This window comes from Orycteropus afer, unplaced genomic scaffold, assembly GCF_000298275.1.
Source record: "Orycteropus afer afer isolate SDZICR_OR568_19922 unplaced genomic scaffold, OryAfe1.0 scaffold00084, whole genome shotgun sequence".
Taxonomy (NCBI): Eukaryota; Metazoa; Chordata; class Mammalia; order Tubulidentata; family Orycteropodidae; genus Orycteropus; species Orycteropus afer.
The window spans coordinates 10,521,594-10,542,581 of record NW_006921671.1 but is presented as its reverse complement, the minus strand read 5'-3'; the positions used below and the strand labels follow the sequence as shown (position 1 = coordinate 10,542,581).

Below are 20,988 nucleotides of genomic sequence, written 5' to 3'. Positions count from 1 at the left end.
TGTGAGATGACATCAAGAACAGCATACATGAAGAAAGCAAAAGGTCACTAAAACCCTATCTGGAAGAAAAGACCAAAATGGATATCAGAAGAGATTCTGGAACTTGCTCTTGAATTGACAGTAGATAAAGCGAAAGGAAGAAATATTGAAATAAAAGCTGAACAGAAGATTTCAAAGGGCAGCTTGAGAAGACAAAATAAGGTATTATAAAGAAATGTGCGAAGACTTGGAGTTAGAAAACCAAAAGAGAAAAGCATACTCAGCATTTCTCAAGCTGAAAGAGCTGAAGAAAAAATTCAAGCCCTGAATTACAATATTGAAGGATTCTATGGGCAATATATTTAATGATGTTGTTGTTGTTGTTAGGTGCTGTCAAGTTGTCTCGACTCATAGAGAACTTTTGCACAACAGAACAAAACACTGCCTGGTCCTGCACCAGCTCCAGAATCCTTGCTATGCTTGAGCCCATTGCCACAGCCACTGTGTCAATCCATCTCGTTGAGGACCTTCCCCCCTTTCATCAATTGAATGATGCAGGAAGCATGAAAAGAAGATGGAATGAATACAGAGTCACTATACCAAAAAGAATTGGTAGAGTTCAATCATTTCAGAAAGTAGCATATAATCAAGAACCAATGGTTTAGAATGAAGAAGTTTAAGTGCACTGAAGGAATTGGAGGAAAATAAGACTCCAGGAATTGATAGAATGCTCAATGAGATGTAACAATAAATGGGCATCACTCTGGAGGCACTTAATCATTGTGGTAGTTAAGGTTGTGTGTCAACTCGGTTGGGCCTGGTTTCGAGTGGCTGGGCAGCTGGATGTTGTTATTGCCCATGATGAGACTGGTAATCAAATCCATGGTGGAATCTACTGGAGCAGCTGAGCAGCTGCTTTGGGATGTGGTCTGCTTCCAGTATCAAGGGAGAAGTTTTCAGAAAGGTTTTGGCAGTTTTTTGGCATGCTTGGACCTTGAGTGTAGCCAAGTTTTCATTCAGTAGCCTGCTATCCCTTGCTGATCTTAGGACTTCTTCTGACTTGAATCAATACCCTGCGATGTTGTTTGGTAATATTGGGACTGTGTCTTTTTACCTGTTGACCTTGGGTTTGTCACCTTCAACAGCCAGCAGCTGTCTGAGTGAATAAAGCCTCCAGCTCCAGTGGGCCAGGAGCAAGAGGCAGAGCCCAAGGTCAAGGGGCTTTCACCCAGCCCCTAGAGCCTGGCACTATGAACTTGGACTTCTAGCCTCCAAAACTGTAAGAGAGTAAACTCCTGTTTGTTAAAGCCATCCCATTTGTGGTATTTTCTGTTAGAGCAGTATGAAGTAACCAAAACATTCATCTATGCTAGGAAATTTGGAAGACAGCTACCTGGCCAACTGAATGGAAGAGATCCATACCGTGTCCATTCTAAAGAAAGTGGACCTGATAGAATGTGGAAATTATTGAAGAATATCATTAATATCACATGCAAATAAAAATTTGCTGAAGATATTTCAAAAATGATTGTAGGAGTATATTGACAGGGAACTTCCAGAAATGCAAGCTGGATTCAGAAGAGGACTTGATAAGAGGGATATCATTGCTGATGTCAGATCAATCCTATGAAAGCAAAGAATACCAGAAAGATGGTTACCTGGGTTGTATTGACTATCAAAGGCATTCAATCATGTGGTTCATAAAAAATTATGGATAAAATTGCAAAGAATGGGAATTCCAGAACACTTAATTGTGCTTGTGAGGAATCTCTACACAGACCAAGAAGCTGTTGTTCAAATAGAGCAAGGGAATGCTGAATATTTTAAAATCATGAAGGGCATGTGTCTGAGTTGTATTCTTTCATCATACTTATTCAAGCTCTATGCTGAGCAAATAATAAGAGGAGGAGGAATAAATGAAGAACACAACATTGTAATTGGAGGAAGACTCGTTAACAACCTGTGATAGGCAGATGACACAACAGTTCTTGTGGAAATTGAAGACTTGAAATACTGATGAAGATCAAAGACTACATACTTCAGTAAGGATTACACCTCAACATAAAGAAAATGAAAATCTTCACAACTAGACCAATAGGCACATCACAATAAATGGAGAAATGATGGAAGTTGTCAGGCATTTCATTTTACTTGGATCCACAATCAACACTCATGGAAATAGCAGTCAAGAAATAACACATCATATTGCACTGGGAAAATCTGCTGCAAAAGACCATTTTAAAGTGTTAAAGAGCAAAGATGTCACTTTGAAGACTAAGGTAAGCCTAACCCAAGCTTATTTTGAATCACCTCATACACATGTGGAATCTGGACGATGAATAAGGAAGACCAAAGAATAGTTGATTCCTTTGAATTGTGGTTTTGGCAAAGAATATTGAAAATACCATAGATTTCCAGAAGAATGAACAAATCTATTAAGGAAGAAGTGCAGCTGAAATGCTCCTGGGAAGAGAGAATGGACAGATTTCATCTCACCCACTTTGATCATGTGGTCAGAAGGGACCATTCCCTGTAGAAGGATATCATGCTTGGTAAAGTAGAGGGTCAGGAAAAAAGCAGAAGACCCTCAACAAGATGATTGACACAGTGGAAGCAACAATGGGCTCAAGCATAGCAAGGATTTTGAGGATGATGCAGGACAGGGGAGTGTTTCATTCCGTTGTACACAGGATCACTATGAGTCAGAATCAACTTGCCATCATCTAACAACAATAACAAGTATGGTGGAATTTGAAGGGAATGTCAGCAGATTTACTCCAGTTCTATACTTTACAAGCTGGGATGCTAGAGGTTGACTTCCTAAAGCCATACATGAAATTAATGATGAAACCATTCAGTAAAGAAGAAGGCAAAAATCCCATGCATCTATCCATCCATCTTTAAAATTCATTTATTCAACAAGTATTTATTAAATACTTGTGTTTGCTATACACTGAGAATGTGATGGTGAGCAAAACTAGACATAGTCCTGCCCTTATGGTGATTGGAGATAACATTAGGAGGTGGAGAAGCATTAATAAATTAGTCACTCAAGTACATATGTGATTACAAACAAGGGCATGTACTCTAGCATAATTTTATGGAAATGTGTGATGAGGAACCTGATCTAAGTCAGAGTGTTAGGAAGGGCATCTCCAAGGATGTGGTTTTTTATTTTGGCACTAATTAATGAAAAGGAGTTATGAGGAAAAGAGAGAGGGAAGAAAGAAGTGTAAAATCCCTAGAGGTAGGACGGATTGTCTGAGGAACAGAAATCCCAGCATGTCTGGCACTTTGGAAGTAAGGAGAAAAGGGCAGGAAGGGACTGAAGGGGTAGGTGGGCCCAGGCCAGCACTACCATTAGTCCAGGTTATCATTAGTCTTTATACTAAGAATCTTGGAAAGCCATTCGAAGGATTTTAGCAGGATGAAGAAGTTACAGCTGTCATCATTGATAGCTTTATTTTCACCTGGGCAAAAGTCAGATTCATAAAGGCTATTCAAAATACAGGACATTTCCATACATTTTGGTTCTGTAAATCAAGTGAGGAAGGGGACTAGCAGTAAAGTAGGAGGAAGGGGTATGCCCATATGGGCATGAGTGAGAGAGACTGGAAGTTGGTTTCTGTGCTAATTCATCTGGAGTATTCTTCTGAGAATGTAGTCGTGTTTAAAAAACACAATTGTTTTGGAGGATTCAAATATAGGTGAAAATTGCTTATGGTATGGAAAATCTCCACTCTTGGAATTTCTAGGAAAATGTGTGTAGATGATAGTTTTCTTTTCTGCTGGTCTCCTTTCTCTGTAAAAAATCCCCAGTAAGGCTCAGAAACTGTCTACATTCTCTATTGCCTTTCTTGAAACTTTTAAGACAAAGTGCTAATCTCATCTGCGCAAGGGGAATACATACTGATAAACCAATAGAAATCCAAGTTAAGCATATGTGTTTTTGTTGCTATGTGCCATCGAGTCGGACCCAACTCATAGCGACCCATCTTTGGGTTTCCACAGTGGCATCACTACGGAAGTAGATTGCCCAACCTTCCTTCTGAAGAGTGGCTGGTGGGTTTGAACCACCAGCCTTCTGGTTAGCAGTCAAAACAGTAAACTACTTACAAGGATGGGGTTTTAATCAAACCCACTATTCAGCAATGCTTAGAGTTTTTGGAATCTTATCCTCTTTCTCAAAAACTTCTAACACTTCTTCACTGTCTGAAGAACAAATCCCAGTTGCTCTGTTGGTCTATATCTTTCCTTCTCCTGTATACTCCGCTAATTTTCCTTTACTGTCAATCAAACTACCTCTCTAAGCTTAATTTACCCTTCTGTAAAAAATGTGATAATACTCAGAGTCTTAGTTATATAGTACTATTATAACAGAAATACCATAAGTGAATGTCTGTAATAAACAGAAATTTATTCTCTCAAGGTTTATGAGGCTAGAAGCCTGAATTCAGGGCACCAGCTCTAGGGGAAGGTGTTTTTTCTCTGTTGCTTCTGGAGAAAAGTCCCTGTCCCCTTTCAACGTCTGTGAGTCCAGTGTTCCTTGGAGATCTCTATATGTCTTGGCATCAATCTTTCCCTGAGTCAAGGAGGTTCTCAGCAAAAGGATTCCAGATCTAAAGGACATGCTTTTCTCCTGGCTCTTCATTCTTGGTAGCTCTGATGTCGCCTTTTCTCTGCTCATTTCTCTCTCCTTTTATTTCTTGTAAGATAAAAGGTGATGCAAGCCCCATGCCAAAGAAGCTCCCCTTACATTGATTGATTAGCCTGTGACCTGAGTAAGGGTGTTGCATCCCACCCTAATCCCCTTACAACTGGCTGGCTGACCACATCATGAGGGATGACTGCATCATTACATAACTACCAAGCCACTGAGAATCATGGCCAGATAAGTTGTTGCATATTTTGAGGGATACAATTCCAAACAACAGTTATGAGACAAGAGTTTAGTTAGTGCTTAGCAAATGGTAGATGCTTTCATAAGATGAGAAGAACAGATGAGGCTATGCTGATAATTATTTAAATATTAGCTTTCTTTTTAATAATAATGTGTTTCTTTCTCCTCCAAAGTCCATAATGATGAAGGAACTACGACAAGAGCACTCACACTGAAGGATATTTTAAATGGCACATTTTCATATAAAACATTTTTTCCAAACTGGATTTCAGGTGAGTTGTTTATTTATCTTTCTGTTTGCTTTATTTTAAATAAAATTTATGTGTCTTTTTGTGCTAAAATGGCATGGTAACTGAAGCCATATCAGTTGAAATAGACAAAAATAGCAACTATCTGTATAATTCAATTGTCCACTGAAGTACTTTTGACAGAACTACCCAAAGTGGATTTAACCAATAGGAGCTCTGGTAGCATAGTGTCTAAAACACTTGACTGCTAACCAGAAGGCTGGTGGTTCAAACCCACCAGCCACTCCTTGGAAGGAAGGTTGGGCAATCTACTTCCATAGTGATACCACCTCAGAAACCCAAGGGGTTGCTTTGAGTTGGGTCTGACTCGATGGCACATAACAACAACAACAATGAAGACAAGAAGTCAACAATGAAGACAAAAGTTGAGAATGCGTTGTTGAAATAACTTGAGTGTATAGCGTAGCTTTCCAGGATGGGATATATGTACCTATTTAAGAGAAACCATGAGAATTTTACCAAAAGATAATTTTTTTATTGTTAAACTGGATAATTTGAAAAACAGGCAAAATGCCTACCTGACAACAAAACATTTAAAGCTCATAAAACTGTATTTACTTACAGTTTTTTAAAATCGGATGATCTAGAATCAGTCTAATCATACAAATGGAGAGATCAAACAAATTATTTGTGACATTATAGCTGTATATCTAAAATACCACTAATAAAATAGAATATTTTAATAGAAAATAAATGTATATAGAATTGGATTTGAACTAACTCTAACACAATCCAAATACAATCTCTTATTTGACCAGTTTTTGAAGTCATGATACATGCTACAACATGGATGAACCTTGAAAAAATTACACTGAGTGAAATTAGTCACAAAATGACAAATATTGTATGACCCAGCTTATATAAAATACCTAGAATAGGTAATATGTCAGAACAAATGTTTATTAGTGGTTACTAGGGGCAGGCAGGCCAGAGGGACTGGGGAAGAAGGACCCACTGCTTAAGGGACGCTGAGCTTTTGTTATGGGTGTTAGAATAATTTTGAAATGGATAGCGCTGACAGTTGTACAACATGATGAATATAATCACTGTCACTGAGTTGTACATGTAAAAAAAGTTGAATCAGCAAATGTTTTGTAATGTACATTTTTACCAAATAAAAAAAAAGGAAATACTATTTTTAACCAGTTTATGCCATTGGTACCATAAACAAAACAAATTTTTTTACTAAACCTTCTGAACTTGTTAGACTAGGGCTATTAGCAAATATGGTCTCTTTGTGTAAAGTAGAGAAAGGCATTCTTTCCTCCTTTCAATATCAACTTATTTTAAATCTGACAAACATAAGACAGGGTGGAAAAACACAGTAAGTCTGAAATAAAAGAAGTTTCTTTTTGTTATAAACGTATCCCTGTTAAAGAAGTCCATTTCAAGGTTGTTTTATTTTTATTTTTTCCTTTTTTGTTTAAAGGACAAGAGTATCTTCATCAATCTACAGATAATAATGTAGTATTTTATAATATTGAAACAGGAGAATCATATACCATTTTGAGTAATATCACCCTGGTATGTATCCATCATCATCTTCTTCCTCAGAAACCTTTGCCAGGTCTTCACTGACCAAGGCACAGAGTCCAAACTCCTTAACACCTGATCTGATCTCAATCTGCCTTCCCTGCTCCATCCTCAATTCAAGTTCTCTTCCAGTTCTTTCTTCCTGCCACATTAGACCACTTACCTGGTTCTAAATCACGTATTGTCTTTCCTCCTCCTTGGAAATATTAGGCCATGAAACTCAGTCTTTGGAGTGAGAAAATCTAAGTTCAAATCCTAACTCTCTCACTTAACTAGTTGTGGAAACTTGTAAGGACCACACTATATCAACCTCACTATGCCATAGTTTTCTCATCTATTAAGTGGGAATAATAATAATACCTCTTCGTATTGTTTTAAGAATTAAGTAAAATATCATGTGTAAGAGAATAAATGCTCTTATTTATTAGAGCCTAACAGAATAAATGCTCAATAAATGGTAGTTATTATATATAGAAACATGATATTCTGCCTTCCTGGACTCTCAATCCTATCACTTTATTCACCTTGGAACAGTGACAAAGCTTTCAGGCCAAGCTCAGATGATACTCACCTCCTCTATGGAATCAGGAGTTCTCTCATTTAGATTCAGTTACTTCTTCCTTATTGGTCTCCTAACTGTATATTTGTATTTCTTTTATGGTACTTTCCAACTTGTAATATATTACTTATTTACAAATTTAACATTATAAGCTTCTTGAGATCACAAAGTATATTTCCTTTATTTACCTATGGTAGCTAGTAAATAACTGTATACAGCAAGTACTATATAAGCATTTTTTGGAATTATATTGAAATTATATGTATGTACAGATCTACCAATGATACGAGATTCTTTTAAAACTGCAAATTTACATTGCTTTATTTTATTCTATTCTCTGAACAATTTCTTCATAATTTCAGAAAAGCGTGAATGCTTCAAATTATGGCTTATCACCTGATCGACAATTTGCATATCTTGAAAGTGATTATTCAAAGGTATTTTTAATTAATTAAAATTGGGTGTATCTGATTATATCTCTCTCCTACTTGTCCACAGGTGGGTTTATAAAAGTAAAAGGAAATAAGAATCTGTCTTTACCTCTAAATATACAAGATGTTAATGTAGATTCTAGATGAGCCCAAGAAGCCTAAGTGAAAGATGTAATTATCTGGTCATCATCACCTAGTAGAAACTACTTTCCATCGGGGGAAGAAATTTCATTTAGGAGCACTGATATTGACCAGAGAAGGGAGAGTTATTCTTGTATTCCTGAAGCTATTTGACATCCTAGACCACTTAATTAATTCTCACATATTTTAACCTTATAAAAGATTATTATTACTGGAAATGGAAATTTCAAGGAGTAGTTTGTTTAATTTACTTGCTCAAACAGGACAATATACGGTCACTGGCAGAGCCAGGGTTTAAATTTCTGCCTTCCAAAATCTTGCTTAGAAGTATTCTCACCAAACTCCACTACTGTTGTTTTATTCCCCCTCCCACAATGAAGTTGTAGAGGGAAGCTAATTGTTTTAGGTTTTTTGTGCTGCTCTAACAGAAAATATCACAAATGGATGGCTTGAACAAACAGAAGTTTATTTTTTTTTTTACAGTTTAGTAGGCTAGAAGTCCGAGTTCAAAGTGCCAGCTGTAGGGGCTGGGTGAAAGCCCCTTGACCTTGGGCTTCAGCTCTGCCTCTTACTCCCAGCCCACTGAAGATGGAGGCTTTTCTTAACTCAGGCAGCTGCTAGCTACTGAGGCTGACAAACCCAAGGTCTACAAAAAAATGGCACAGTTCCAAGATTACCAAACAACACAGCAGTTCATTAGTTCAAGTCCTGAGACAGTCCCAAGATCAGCAGAAAACATGACAGGCTGCTGACTGAAAACTCAGTTGCATGCAGAGTCCAAGTGTGCCAAAAGCTACAGAGACATTTCCCAAAACTTCTCCTTATACACTGGAAGCAGACCATGTCGCTAAGGCAGCTACTCAGCTGCTCCAGTAGATTCCACCATGGAGTTGGATTACCAATCTCATCATGGAAAATACTACTTCCAGCTGCCCAGCCCCTCAAAAACAGGCCCAGCAAAGTTGACATGTAATCTTAACTACCACACTAATCATCTTATTTTTTTCTACTTATACCAATAATGGACAAAATCATTGACTATCAAATTAAACTTATAATTATTAATTTCAGATCAAGAGCTTTTTATTTTAGCTCCTATTTTTCCTATCATATTTGAGATGCAAATCACCCTTGATATACAGAATGAAAAATCAACAGCATCCCTCTCTGGCTGTACTGTCAGCTGATTGTCCTCCAGCAGATAGGTAGGCACCAGGTCTTGGTCAAGATGTGTTTCAACCTGAAGGAACTTTTATGTTAAGAATTTGAAAGACTATAAAGAAAGCCAGAACTCACAATAAATACTTGAATCATTTACTAACCACAACACAAATACCCTTGTGGGGGGAGTCTTTTTTTTTTTTTTTTAAAGAAAGAATTAGAAGCCAAACATCTCCCCATTTATTTTTCAATTTCTATTATTTAAAAAACTATACTCATTTACAGAAAGACAAGAGTTTTTGCAACAAAACATGTTGAATGAAATTCTCTGTGCCCAGTTTTAAAGGGCAAAATTATAATAAATTACCCAGGTGCAGGGCATCCTATGTATGAGAGGCTGGGAAATTTCTTAGAGTGGGCTGTATCAAGGAAAACCTTTTCACATGAGGGAATGTCTTTGGATATGGTTTTTATGAAGTAAAGATGGAATCACTGCTGAGAGTAGGTCTGGAACACCAACAAACAGCACAAAGACCAAAAGAAAACCAAACTCACTGCTGTCGAGTTGATTCTGACTCACACCGACCCCTCCTTGGTTTTCCAAGGTGGTATCTCTGTGGAAGTAGATTGCCCACTCTTCCTTCCAAGGAGTGGCTGGTGGGTTTGAACCGCCAGCCTTCTGGTTAGCAGTCAAGTGCCTTAGGCACTATGCTACTAGAGCTCCCATAAGAGCCACAGTCAAACTCTTGGAACAACTCATTTGGAATTGAAACTTATCTTTCCTAATGCCTGTAAAAATGATTCTTTTATAATTCTAAACCAGTAGTAATAGTTGTTGTTGTTAATTGCCCTCAGGTCAGTTCCAACTCATAGGGAGGCTATCAGTACACAACAGGAGGAAACACGTATGTTTGAACCCATTGTTGGAGTCACTATGTTAATCCGTCTCGTTGAGGGTCTCCCTCTTTTTTTACTGACCCTCTATTTTACCAAGCATGATGTCCTTCTCAGGGACTGGTCTCTCCTGATAATATGTCCAAACTATGTGAGGCAAGACTCACCATCATTACTTCTAAGGAACATTCTGGCTATACTTCTTCCAAGACAGATTTGTTCATTCTTCTTACAATCCATGGTATATTCAATATTCTTTGCCAACACCATAATTCAAATGCATCAATTCTTCTTCGGTCTTCCTTATTCATTGTCCAGTTTCCACATGCATGTGACATGATTGAAAATATCATGGCTTGAGACAGGCACACCTTAGTCCTCAAAGTGACATCTATGCTTTTTAACACTTTAACAAGATCTTTAGTAACAGATTTACCCAATGAAATATATCATTTGATTTCTTGACTGCTGCTTCCATGGGTGTTGATTGTGGACCCAAGTAAAATAAAATCCTTGACAACTTCTATCTTTTTTTTATTATTCTTATTTCTTTTTTTTTTTTTTTTTTCTGTTTATCACCATGTTGCTTATTGGTCCAGTTGTGACAGTTTTAGTTTTCTTTATGTTGAGGTGTAATCCATATTGTGGTCTTTGATCTTCATCAGTAAGTGCTTCAAGTTTTCTTCACTTTCAGCAAGCAAGGTTGTGTCATCTGCATATTACAGGTTGTTAATGAGTCTTCCTCCAATCCTGATGCTATATTCTTCTTCATATAGTCCCGCTTCTTGAATTACTTACTTAGCATACAGATGGAATAAATATGGTGAAAAGATACAGCCAAGTGTTCTGGAGTTCCCATTCCTCACAATATTATCCGTAATTTGTTATGATCCACACACTGGAATGACTTTCAATAGTTAGCAAAACACAGGTAACATCTTCCTGATATTTTTTGCTTTCAGCCAATATCTATTTCACATCAATAATGATATCCCTTGTTCTATGCCTTCTTCTGAATCCAGCTTCAATGTCTGGCAGTTCTCTGTTGATGTACTGCTACAACCATTTTTGAATTATCTTCAGCAAAATTTTACTTTCATGTAATATTAATGATATGGTTTCATAGTTTCCACATTCTGTTGGACCACCTTTTTCTGGAATGGGCATAAATATGGATGTCTTCCAGTAGATTGGCCAAGTAGCTATCTTCCAAACGTCTTACCAAAAACAAGCGAGAGCCTTCAGATCTGTATCCATTTGTTGAAACATCTCAATGGGTATTCTGTCAATTCTCGGAGCCTTGTTTTTCACCAATTCCTTCAGTCCAGTTTGGATTTCTTCCTTCAGTACCACCAGTTCTTGATCATATGCTACCTCCTAAAATGGTTGAATGTCAACCAGTTCTTTTTGGTACAGTGACTGTGCGTATTTTCTCCATCCCCTTTTGATGCTTTCTGCATCATTCAATATTTTGCCATTAGAATTTTTCAGTATTGCAACTCGAACCTTAAATTTTTTCTTCAGTTCTTTCAGCTAGAGAAATGCCAAGCATGTTATTTCCTTTTGATTTTCCATCTCTAGGTCTTTGCACATTCCATTATAGTTTACTTTCTCCTCTCAAGCTACCCTTTGAAATCTTCTATCCAGCTCTTTTATGTCATCATTTCTTCCTTATGCTTTAGCTACTTTGAGTTCAAGAGCAAGTTTCAGAGTCTCTTCTGACATCCATCCATTTTGGTCTTTTCTTCCTTTCCTGTCTCTTTAATGACCTTTTTCTTTCTTCATGTTTAATGTCAGCCCACAACTCTCTGGTCTTCAACCATTAGTGTTTAGTGTATCAAATTTACTGAGATATTCATCTTGAGATGTTCATCTTGAGATGTTCATCTTGAGATGTTCTTTAAATCCAGGTGAGATATACTCAAAGTCATACATTGGCTATCGTGGACTTGTTTTATTTTTCTTCAGCTTCAACTTGAACTTGAATATGAGAAATTGATGGTCTGTCTCAGAGTCAGCCCTTGGAGTTGTTCTGACCGATGACATTGAGCTTCTCCATAGCCTCTTTCCACAGATATAGTCAATTTGATTCCTGTTTATTCTATATGGCAAGGTCCATGTGTATAGTTGCTTTATGTTGTTGAAAAAAATATTTCTAATGAGTAGGTCATTGGTCTTGCAAAATTCTATCATGTAATCTCCATCATCATTTCTATCACCAAGGCCATATTTTCCAGCTACTGGTCCTTTGCCTTTGTTTCCAGTTTTCTCATTCCAATCACTAGTAATTATTAATGCATCGTGATTGCAAGTCTAATCAATTTTAGACCGCAGAAGTTGGTAAAAATCTTCAATTTCTTCCTCTTTGACATTAGTGGTTGGTGCTTAAATTTGTGTAATAGTCATATTAACTTGCTTTTCTTGTGGGGGTATGAATATTACCCTGTCAGTGACAGCATTTTCCTTCAGGATAGATCTTTAATGATGAATGTGATATCATTCGTATTTAATTTTTCATTTCTTGCATGATAGACCATGTGATTGTCTGATTCAAAATGGCCAACACCAGTCCATTTCAGCTCACAAATACTAGGATATCAATCTTCAAGTGTTCCATTTCATTTTGAACAACTTCCAGTTTTCCTAGATTCATACTTTGTGTATTTTATGTTCCTATTACTAATGAATAAGGACCTCTGGTGGCATAGTTGTTAAAACATTCGACAGCTAACCAAATGGTCAGCAGTTCCAACCCATCAGTTGTTCCATGGGAGAAAGATGAGACAGTCTGCTTCTGTAAAGATTTACAGCTTTGGGAAGGCTATGGGGTAGTTCTATTCTGTCCTATTGAGTTGATATGAGATGGAATTGACTTGGTGGCAGTGGCTTTGGCTTTTGTGGTTACTATTAATGGATGTTTGGAGCTATTTCTTCTCATTTTGAGTTATGCCACATCAGTAAATGGAGATCCTGAAATCTCTACTCCATCCACACCATTAAGGACTACTCTACTTTGAGGAGGCAGCTTTTCTCCAGTCATATTTTGAATGCCATATTCCAAGCTGAGAGGCTTGTGTCCTGGCACAATATCAGAGAATGTTCTGCTGCTTTTCATAAGGTTTTCACTGACCATTTTCTTTAGTAGATCTACAGGTCCTTCCTCCTAATCTGTCTTAGTCTGGAAGTTGTGCTGAAACTTGCTCACCAAGGGTGACACTGCTGGACTTTAAATACCAGTGGCATAGCTTTTAATACCACAGGAACTACTGCACAACAAACTGACAGCAAGTGGTAGAAATCTGTGATGGATGATGTTAATATTTATATATTATGAATAATGTTTATTTAAAATCATAATTTGTCATTATCTCTCTTCTTTCTGACAGCTTTGGAGATACTCTTACACTGCAACATATCACATCTATGATCTTAGAAATGGGTAAAACTTCATGTTTATTTATTAATACTACTTAAAGCTAATATCTAGACTTTTTCTTGCCAATTCTGGTTTGAGGTTAAAATTACATTATCTTGTTACTGATTTATTCACTTATTTTTTTTGTATTTAACTCAGGAGATTCAATGAAATAATTATATGGGAAACTCATCTCTTTTTAGTTGACTGATATTTTGTATTTTTATGTCCAATATTTACAACAGAAAATAAAAATAAATAGAAGAATGTGCAGGTAGGTGAAGGATTAATGGAAATAGTTACTGGCTGAAAGAACCTATGTAAATGTTCAAAGGGACCATGGAGAGTTTGAGTAACTCAAAGTAGGCCAGTTTAGTTGAAACTGGAGGAGTGCTGTGGCTGGTGGGAGGTGGTGTAAGATTGGGAAGGAGGCAAGGCCAGGAAGCATGAGCTAAATAATAATAAGGAACCATTAAAAAGAGTTTAGATCTCATTCTGACAGCAATAGGAAATCACTGAAGGGTTTTTAATAGGAAATGACATGATCAGATTTGCTCTTTAGAAAAATCACTCTGGCTAAGTATGGACAATGAATTGGTTTAGTTACTCATCTTAATGTGATATCCTCTTTGCTGTTATATAAAATGGAAAAATAGTTACATGGCTTAAGGAAAAATCTTCTGGTCTATTTCCCCTTTTGTCAAGCAAGAGTGCAAAACATCAAAAAAAAATTATCTATCTACTTCTTTTAATTGTTCAGATAAAGAATAACACTGATCTCTTTAAATGGTCCAATTAAGAAATAGGAACTGCTTCTTAAAGTAGAATCTAAATCCTGCTAATACATTCTGAGTCTCTTTGTAACCACATCATCACCTAATTCATGAAGTATTCATTGAGCATCTCTTATGTGTAAGACATAGATATGGGAATACAAATGAGACCAAACCACCAACTGTACTCACAAGAAAACTTCAGTGAGGTCGAACTTAGTCTTTCAACAAAATTTCTTAATATTTTAATCATTTCCTTGTTTTTCTTTTAATCATTTTGAAATAGTCCATGTACACCCTAGGTTGAGGTACAACAAACTGAAGAAGATTCTTAAATATGATCAATACTCATATTTTATTCATGGATTTTATGAGCTTATGGCCAAGACTCATGTTTAATATTTAGCTGTTGTGCTATATTAATTTAATCAGCCCCACAGATTATTATTTTTCTCCTGCACAACTATAGTTTGTCACATTGCTTTGTTGTCAAGTAAATATAGTACAGTTTAGAAAGTGAAAGATGGAAAATTTGTTGAGATTCAGAACAAGACTGAATACCACTATTTGGAAGTCTACCATGATTTGGAAGTGAAGAAAATTATAGACTCAAGGAAACAAGAAACAATTAGTCCAAAGGACTGAGACCAGAAGAACTAGCTACCACTGCTTTGATCAGGATCAAAACAGAATGTCCTGGATAGAGTGGTAGAAAGACGTGGAAGAAAATTCAAAGTTATAAAAAAGACCAGACTTTCTAGTCTGATAGAGATTATGACTCTTAGACATCTTTCAAACCTTGAACTGAAATCACTCCCAGAAATCATCTTTCATCCTAACAATAGACAGGCCTATAAAGTGAATAATAACACCTATGAGGAATGTGTTTCTTGGAACAATCAAATATGAGACCAAAAGAGCAGCATTTGCCCAACAACAAAGTTCAGAAGTCAGGAAGGGCAGGAGAGATGGGGGAATGGAAATGAGGAATATAGGGAAGAAGAGGGATGTGTACTATAATATTGAGGGAATTGTAACTACCGTCACAAAACAAAATGTACATAAATTGTTGAATTGGAAACTAATTTGCTCTGTAAACTTTCACCCAAATCACAATAAAGTGTTAAAAAAAAAAAAAATCTACCACAGAGAAAATGAAGATAGCTCTGGTTTCAATCTACAGGAGGAAGTCTGAGGAGAGGGCAACCATAGTTAACCAGCCACTCTAACCTTCTTTCATACTGTTAAAGACATAGAAAACACAAGAAAAGATTGCAAAGGGGACTTATCAACTCTTGAAAAGACATGCACTGAGATTTTCAGCTTGGTACTCTCTTTATGAGTGCCTAGATGATTCCATAGCATAAGGAAAAGTAAGGCATTGTTACAATATCAAAGGAAACATGAGAACTGGCACAAGGTAGAAAGGTGAAACAGGTGAAGAACCAACTTCTTCTCTCCTGGGTCATTCATTTCCCTGTGACCTCACATCTCTTTCAAGTATATGAGCCTGGGGCTCATGTACTGTCCTCACTGCAGTACTGATGGTCTCCCCCAAGGGGCAACACTTTCTCCAATCAAAACTGGTCTGTCCTTATGCTATGTTCTCCCAGTACTCTCTAGGCCTCAAGCTACACAACCTAATATGTTAAATCAATGTGAAATGTGGCATAGGTCTTCACAGGTGCTTATACTGTAAAGCAGTGGGAAAGGTAGACATGTCAGGCACAGGTTAGGTCTAGTTAGAGAGAGATTATTTTGAAGCAAGAGAGTCTTTCTGGAGGCTCCTCAGATTATTCCTTGGAATCATGTCTTACTTTGCTTCCCCCATAAAGCTAGTCTCGATGAAACTATTGAAATAATTTTCAAGGAGAAAAAAGTCAAAACTTAAGCATAACATCTTATGATTCTCTTATGTAAAATTCTGAACATATTCTTACTGAAGAGCTAATGCTCCACAATACAAGTCAGTCAGCTGAGTATTTGCAGGATGACTTTAAGCATCAAAGTGAGATTTTTGGCCAATGGGATATTTGAAATTTCCCCATGGGTGGAGGACTTTGCAAGCTTAAGGCGTACTGCCCAGTATACGATCTGTTTTTTCAGTTTAGCTTGAGATCAGATGTTCCTTTCCTTTTCTGATTTCAAGTCAGATCCCTGGGGAGATTGTTAAATGGCATCTTAGTTTCCAAAATTTGAAATGCATATACATTTGCAGAGATAGGGGCTGGAAATGAGAATGTGAAAGTGTACATATTAAACTTCAGTACAATTATAGAATTTCAGAGCTACAAGTCACTTTTGTGGCCATCACAGTCTGGTGTGTGCAAAGTTTAGTCTTAGGGGTTAAAATACTTGAGTTTAATTAGGAATCTACCAAGAACTAGTAATATGACTGTTATGGGTTGAATTATGTCCCCTAAAAATATGTGTTGGAAAGCCTGTGCTTATAAACCCATTTGGGAATGGATCATCTTTGTTATGTTAATGAGCCAAGATTAGTGTAAGGAGTGTCTTGAGTCAATCTCTTTTGAGATATAAAAATGATTAAACAAGCATTGGAGTAAGCAGAGATGGGGTAAGATAGATGCCAATACACACAGAGATTTCCCATTCTCCAAGGAAGGAGGAAGCAAAAGCTGAAGAGACAAGGGCCTCCTCCAGAGCCAACAGAAAGAGAAAGCCTTCCCCTCGAGCCAGCACTCTGAATTCAGACTTCTAGTCTCTTAAACTGCAAGAAAATAAATTTCTGGTGGTTAAAGCCGTTCCTCCTATTATTTCTTTTATAGTGGTACTATAGTGATATTGTTGTTGTTGTTGTTATGTGCCGTCGAGTCAGCCCCGACTCATAGCGACCCCTCCTTGGGTTTCCGAGGCAGTATCACTACGGAAGTAGGATTGCCCAACCTTCCTTCCGAGGAGTGGCTGGTGGGTTTGAACCGCCAGCCTTCTGGTTAGCAGTCAAGTGCCTTAGCCACTATGCTACCAGATAGTGATATTGGATAACTAAAACAGTGACCTTAACAAGGCATATTGTCTCTTTGTATCTCAAGTTTGTTTTCTATAAGAAGAGGGAATAGTATTAAATAATCTCTAGAGATGCTACCACTGTAACAGTCCATAAATCCTTCATTCAGTCACCTCACTATAATGGTCAGAAAACTGAGACCCAGAAAAGTTCAATGAACTGTCCAACATCATTTAAGTAACTAGTGGAAGGACTGTGGCTGTCATCAATGTCTCCACCCCCATTCCTACATTCTTCTCATTATATTTGTAAAATCAGAGGGAATGAGTCTTGATTGTTTTGCTTATTTTCTCTGTTTGTACAGGTTTTTTTTATTATTACTTTGCATTGAATGGCAATTTTTTTCTTGCACCCCCCCCCCCAGGGAGTTTGTAACAGGATATGAACTTCCTCGTCCAATTCAGTATTTATGCTGGTCGCCTGTTGGGAGTAAATTAGTAAGTGTTTAAATTATAGAAATGTTTAATCATTTAAATAAAAGAGGAGCCATTTGCTTTTGGCCTTTGTTAAATTTCTCTCCTTGAAAGAAAAAAAAAAAAAATGCATTCATGACTATTTTAGTGGTTAAAAATGGAAAGGGTTTTGATAAATTGAAACCCATCTGAGAATTCCGCAAAATCTCGAGCTCATGGATAGATTTCTTTAAATATCGCAGTTAAAAACTTTATCCTTATACTCAGCCAGAATGCGTTGTGCCAGAAAGCTCAGGAAAAATATGGTTTTCACAAGTTTCCCAGACTAGCTTCAGACAACATGAAATTTTGTCCAAGTCCTTATTTAAGGACTCTAAATAAAGATTAGATGTAGCTGGCTATTAATATTCGGAAATTTATTTGACTTTCTGGCAATATGCATAGTTATTTCTTTGATTAATAGGACAGTTAATATAATAGTAAAATTATTTTTATTATTTTTGTATATTATTATTGTTTTTTTTGTATAGACCTTAAAAATCACAATTGATGTTATTGTGGATGGAGTTTTTTAATTTGCCTATTAAAATATTTTAGTTGTGAATCTTTGTGAAGATATTAGGTGAATAATTAACAAAAATATGCAACTTTCATTGTATTGTTTATAGAGTTGTTTATTAATGACTCACCACTACTTCCAGGCATATGTCTATCGAAACAACATCTATTTGATACAAAGACCAGGAGACCCACCTTTTCAAATCACATATACTGGAAGAGAAAATAAAATATTTAATGGAATCCCAGACTGGGTTTATGAAGGTAATCTATGTCCTTTTTCTACTACTGCTACTTCAGGCTTTCATTTAAAAATAATCTCATACATTTAGTAGGATTCTGATAGGTGGTATCTTATTTAGATGAGTGGTATCATTTGTGAAAGCTGTGCTCAGGTTATAAACAGGTCCTGCAAACTCTAAAAAAACAAAATCTTTCTATCAGAAGACTGTGGAATTTATTTTCATAAACACTATACATAATGTTATAATAATAATTTATATTCAAAAAAGTATATGGTTCTCAGGCCCTGTATTAGTATATTTTCTCAGCTTTATTTCATGAGAAATGAATATTTTCTCCAAAAGGAATTATTTTTTAAAATATTATTTTATGGAAAATATAAAATAGGAGCTCTGGTGGCGTAGTGCCTAAGGCATTTGACTGCTAACCAGAAGGCTGGTGGTTCAAACCCACCAGCCACTCCTCGGAACAAAGGTTAGTCAATTTATTTCCATAGTGATACGGCCTCAGAAACCCAAGGAGGGGTCACTATGAGTGGGATCCGACGCAACGGCAGTGAGTTTTGAGTTTTGTGGAAAAATCTTAGTTTTTGATACTCTCGTGACTCCTTCCCTTATTCCAGGGCAGGTATTTATAATTAAAATATTAATAATAAAATAGATATTGACATAAAAATGTAAAAATAGTAATTCATAGCAACTAGGGCTTAATTAAAGAGCTGTGGTAGTGTTGATGTAGTGGTTAAGGCATTTGGCTGCTATTCAAAAGGTCGGTGATTCAAACCTACCAGCTGCTCTGCAGAAGATGAGGTAGTCTGCTTCCATAAAGATTTACAGCCTTGAAAACCCAATGGGGGTCGCTATGAGTTGGAATCAATTGGATGGCAGTGACTTTGGTTTGGTTTGAGAGGACTTAATTGGAATTTAAAACATCTTTTAGTCCAGACATTTATATTAAAAAATACAGCTAAACTACATTTGGTTAAAAAAAAAATTCTGAGGAGAAAATTCAACATTTCAATGTTTAGTCCCTCTGTAGAATAAACTCTTTTTGCTACTTTAGGTGGCCATAGAAAAAACAAAATCTGCTCTCCAAGGAAAAGTTAATTATTACTGTGATATTTATTATTGTTTTAAAAATTGCATTTCTGACTAAGGTTAATTCCTAACTAGAGCAAATTGATGTTTGATATGGGATATATGTTTAAACTATTCTTTTTGACCCAAATTCTTTCTTTTTTTAGATAAATAGAGCACATGTCACCCTCACATTAGATAAATTATTCCATTCAATAAATAGCTATCTTAAACTATTTACAATGATTTTAAAATAAAATATAATTGTAATTAATATGCCAGTACTTATTTTTCAGAGGAAATGCTTGCTACAAAATATGCACTCTGGTGGTCTCCTAATGGAAAATTTTTAGCATATGCAGAGTTTAATGATACAGACATACCAGTTATTGCCTATTCCTATTATGGAGATGAACAGTATCCTAGAACGATAAATATTCCATATCCAAAGGTATGTTGAATACTTTTAGCAGATGCTTTCATTTTCCTAGTGTCAAAATGAGCAACCATTACGATGAATAGAGGTGGGATCAACAAGTTTGGAGAGTTTCTTATCCTTGTGCATTGTAAGGCAAACATTGTACTGTGCTCTATTATTTATATGGACATCTGTTGCTTTGGACATCTGGTTTTACTGGATGAAGTAGTCTTTGCAGAATCTTTGAAGAACATATGGTCTAGATCATGGAGGAAAAACAAGCTTAACTTAATTTTATTTCTTTTCATATTTCATGCTCTAAATTCAGGGTAAAGTTCTGTTTTGCAATTTTTTCTTAAATTCTCATGATGTGGACTAGAATGGGAAACACAAATGTTGAACTTGATCTTCCTGCAGGTAAATGCAGATAGAATTAATCTTTTCTGGACATACAAGCAAGATAAACTCTGTGACCCTGAGTGTCTTCTTTCAGGGGAATTCTACACGGTATAAGCTCAAAGTTCCTTACATTTCTAACATTTTACAGTTCTTAGTATACATGCTTTTCAATCAATCAGTCTGGAGAGAGGTGACCTGTGTGTACAGTAGCAGAATGGCCAGATCACAGTGGAGAAGTATCATAACATCATTTCTTAGACAAAAAATTTTAAAGAGCAGTATCAAAGCATAAATTCTTCTCTTGCACAAGGACATACTAGAATGTGGCTCATTGTTCTTTAGTCCTTATTGTTTATGCTTGCCAAAGAGAGCGCTGCCACGATGGACCCAATGAATTCCTATATCTGACAACAATGAGATGGATGTGGCATGCACGTGAGTGGATTCTGAGGCAAGCGAAAGTGGTCATAGCTAGAAAAGTAGGAATTACAGATATTTTAATATTTATATTGGGATCATTGGTGTTTTCATGGTAGAGTTCTCACCTTATATCTGGTAGACATGAGTTTGATTCTTGGCCAATGCACCTTATGCACAGTTAGCATCCAACTGTCATTGGAGACTTGTGTGTTGCTGTGATGCAGAAGAGACTTCAGAAGAGCTTCCAGACTAAAACCAACTAGGAAGAAAGACCTGATGCTCTACTTCAAAAACTCAGTCAATGAAAACCCTGTAGATTACAATGGTCCTAGCTGCAAC

At 36.6% G+C, this 20,988-nt stretch overlaps 1 protein-coding gene across 1 annotated transcript in view; it reads left to right on the top strand.

Moving 5' to 3' along the window:
• Positions 1-20,988, top strand: part of LOC103197855 (fibroblast activation protein alpha) — a 127,379-nt gene that overhangs the window by 48,015 nt on the left and 58,376 nt on the right. Inside the window, exons 3-9 of the mRNA XM_042781075.1 lie at positions 5,053-5,151; positions 6,617-6,711; positions 7,642-7,716; positions 13,293-13,345; positions 17,487-17,559; positions 18,237-18,357; positions 19,709-19,863. Of these exons, the coding sequence (XP_042637009.1) occupies positions 5,053-5,151; positions 6,617-6,711; positions 7,642-7,716; positions 13,293-13,345; positions 17,487-17,559; positions 18,237-18,357; positions 19,709-19,863 (671 nt within the window). The remainder of the gene's footprint in view (positions 1-5,052; positions 5,152-6,616; positions 6,712-7,641; positions 7,717-13,292; positions 13,346-17,486; positions 17,560-18,236; positions 18,358-19,708; positions 19,864-20,988) is intronic.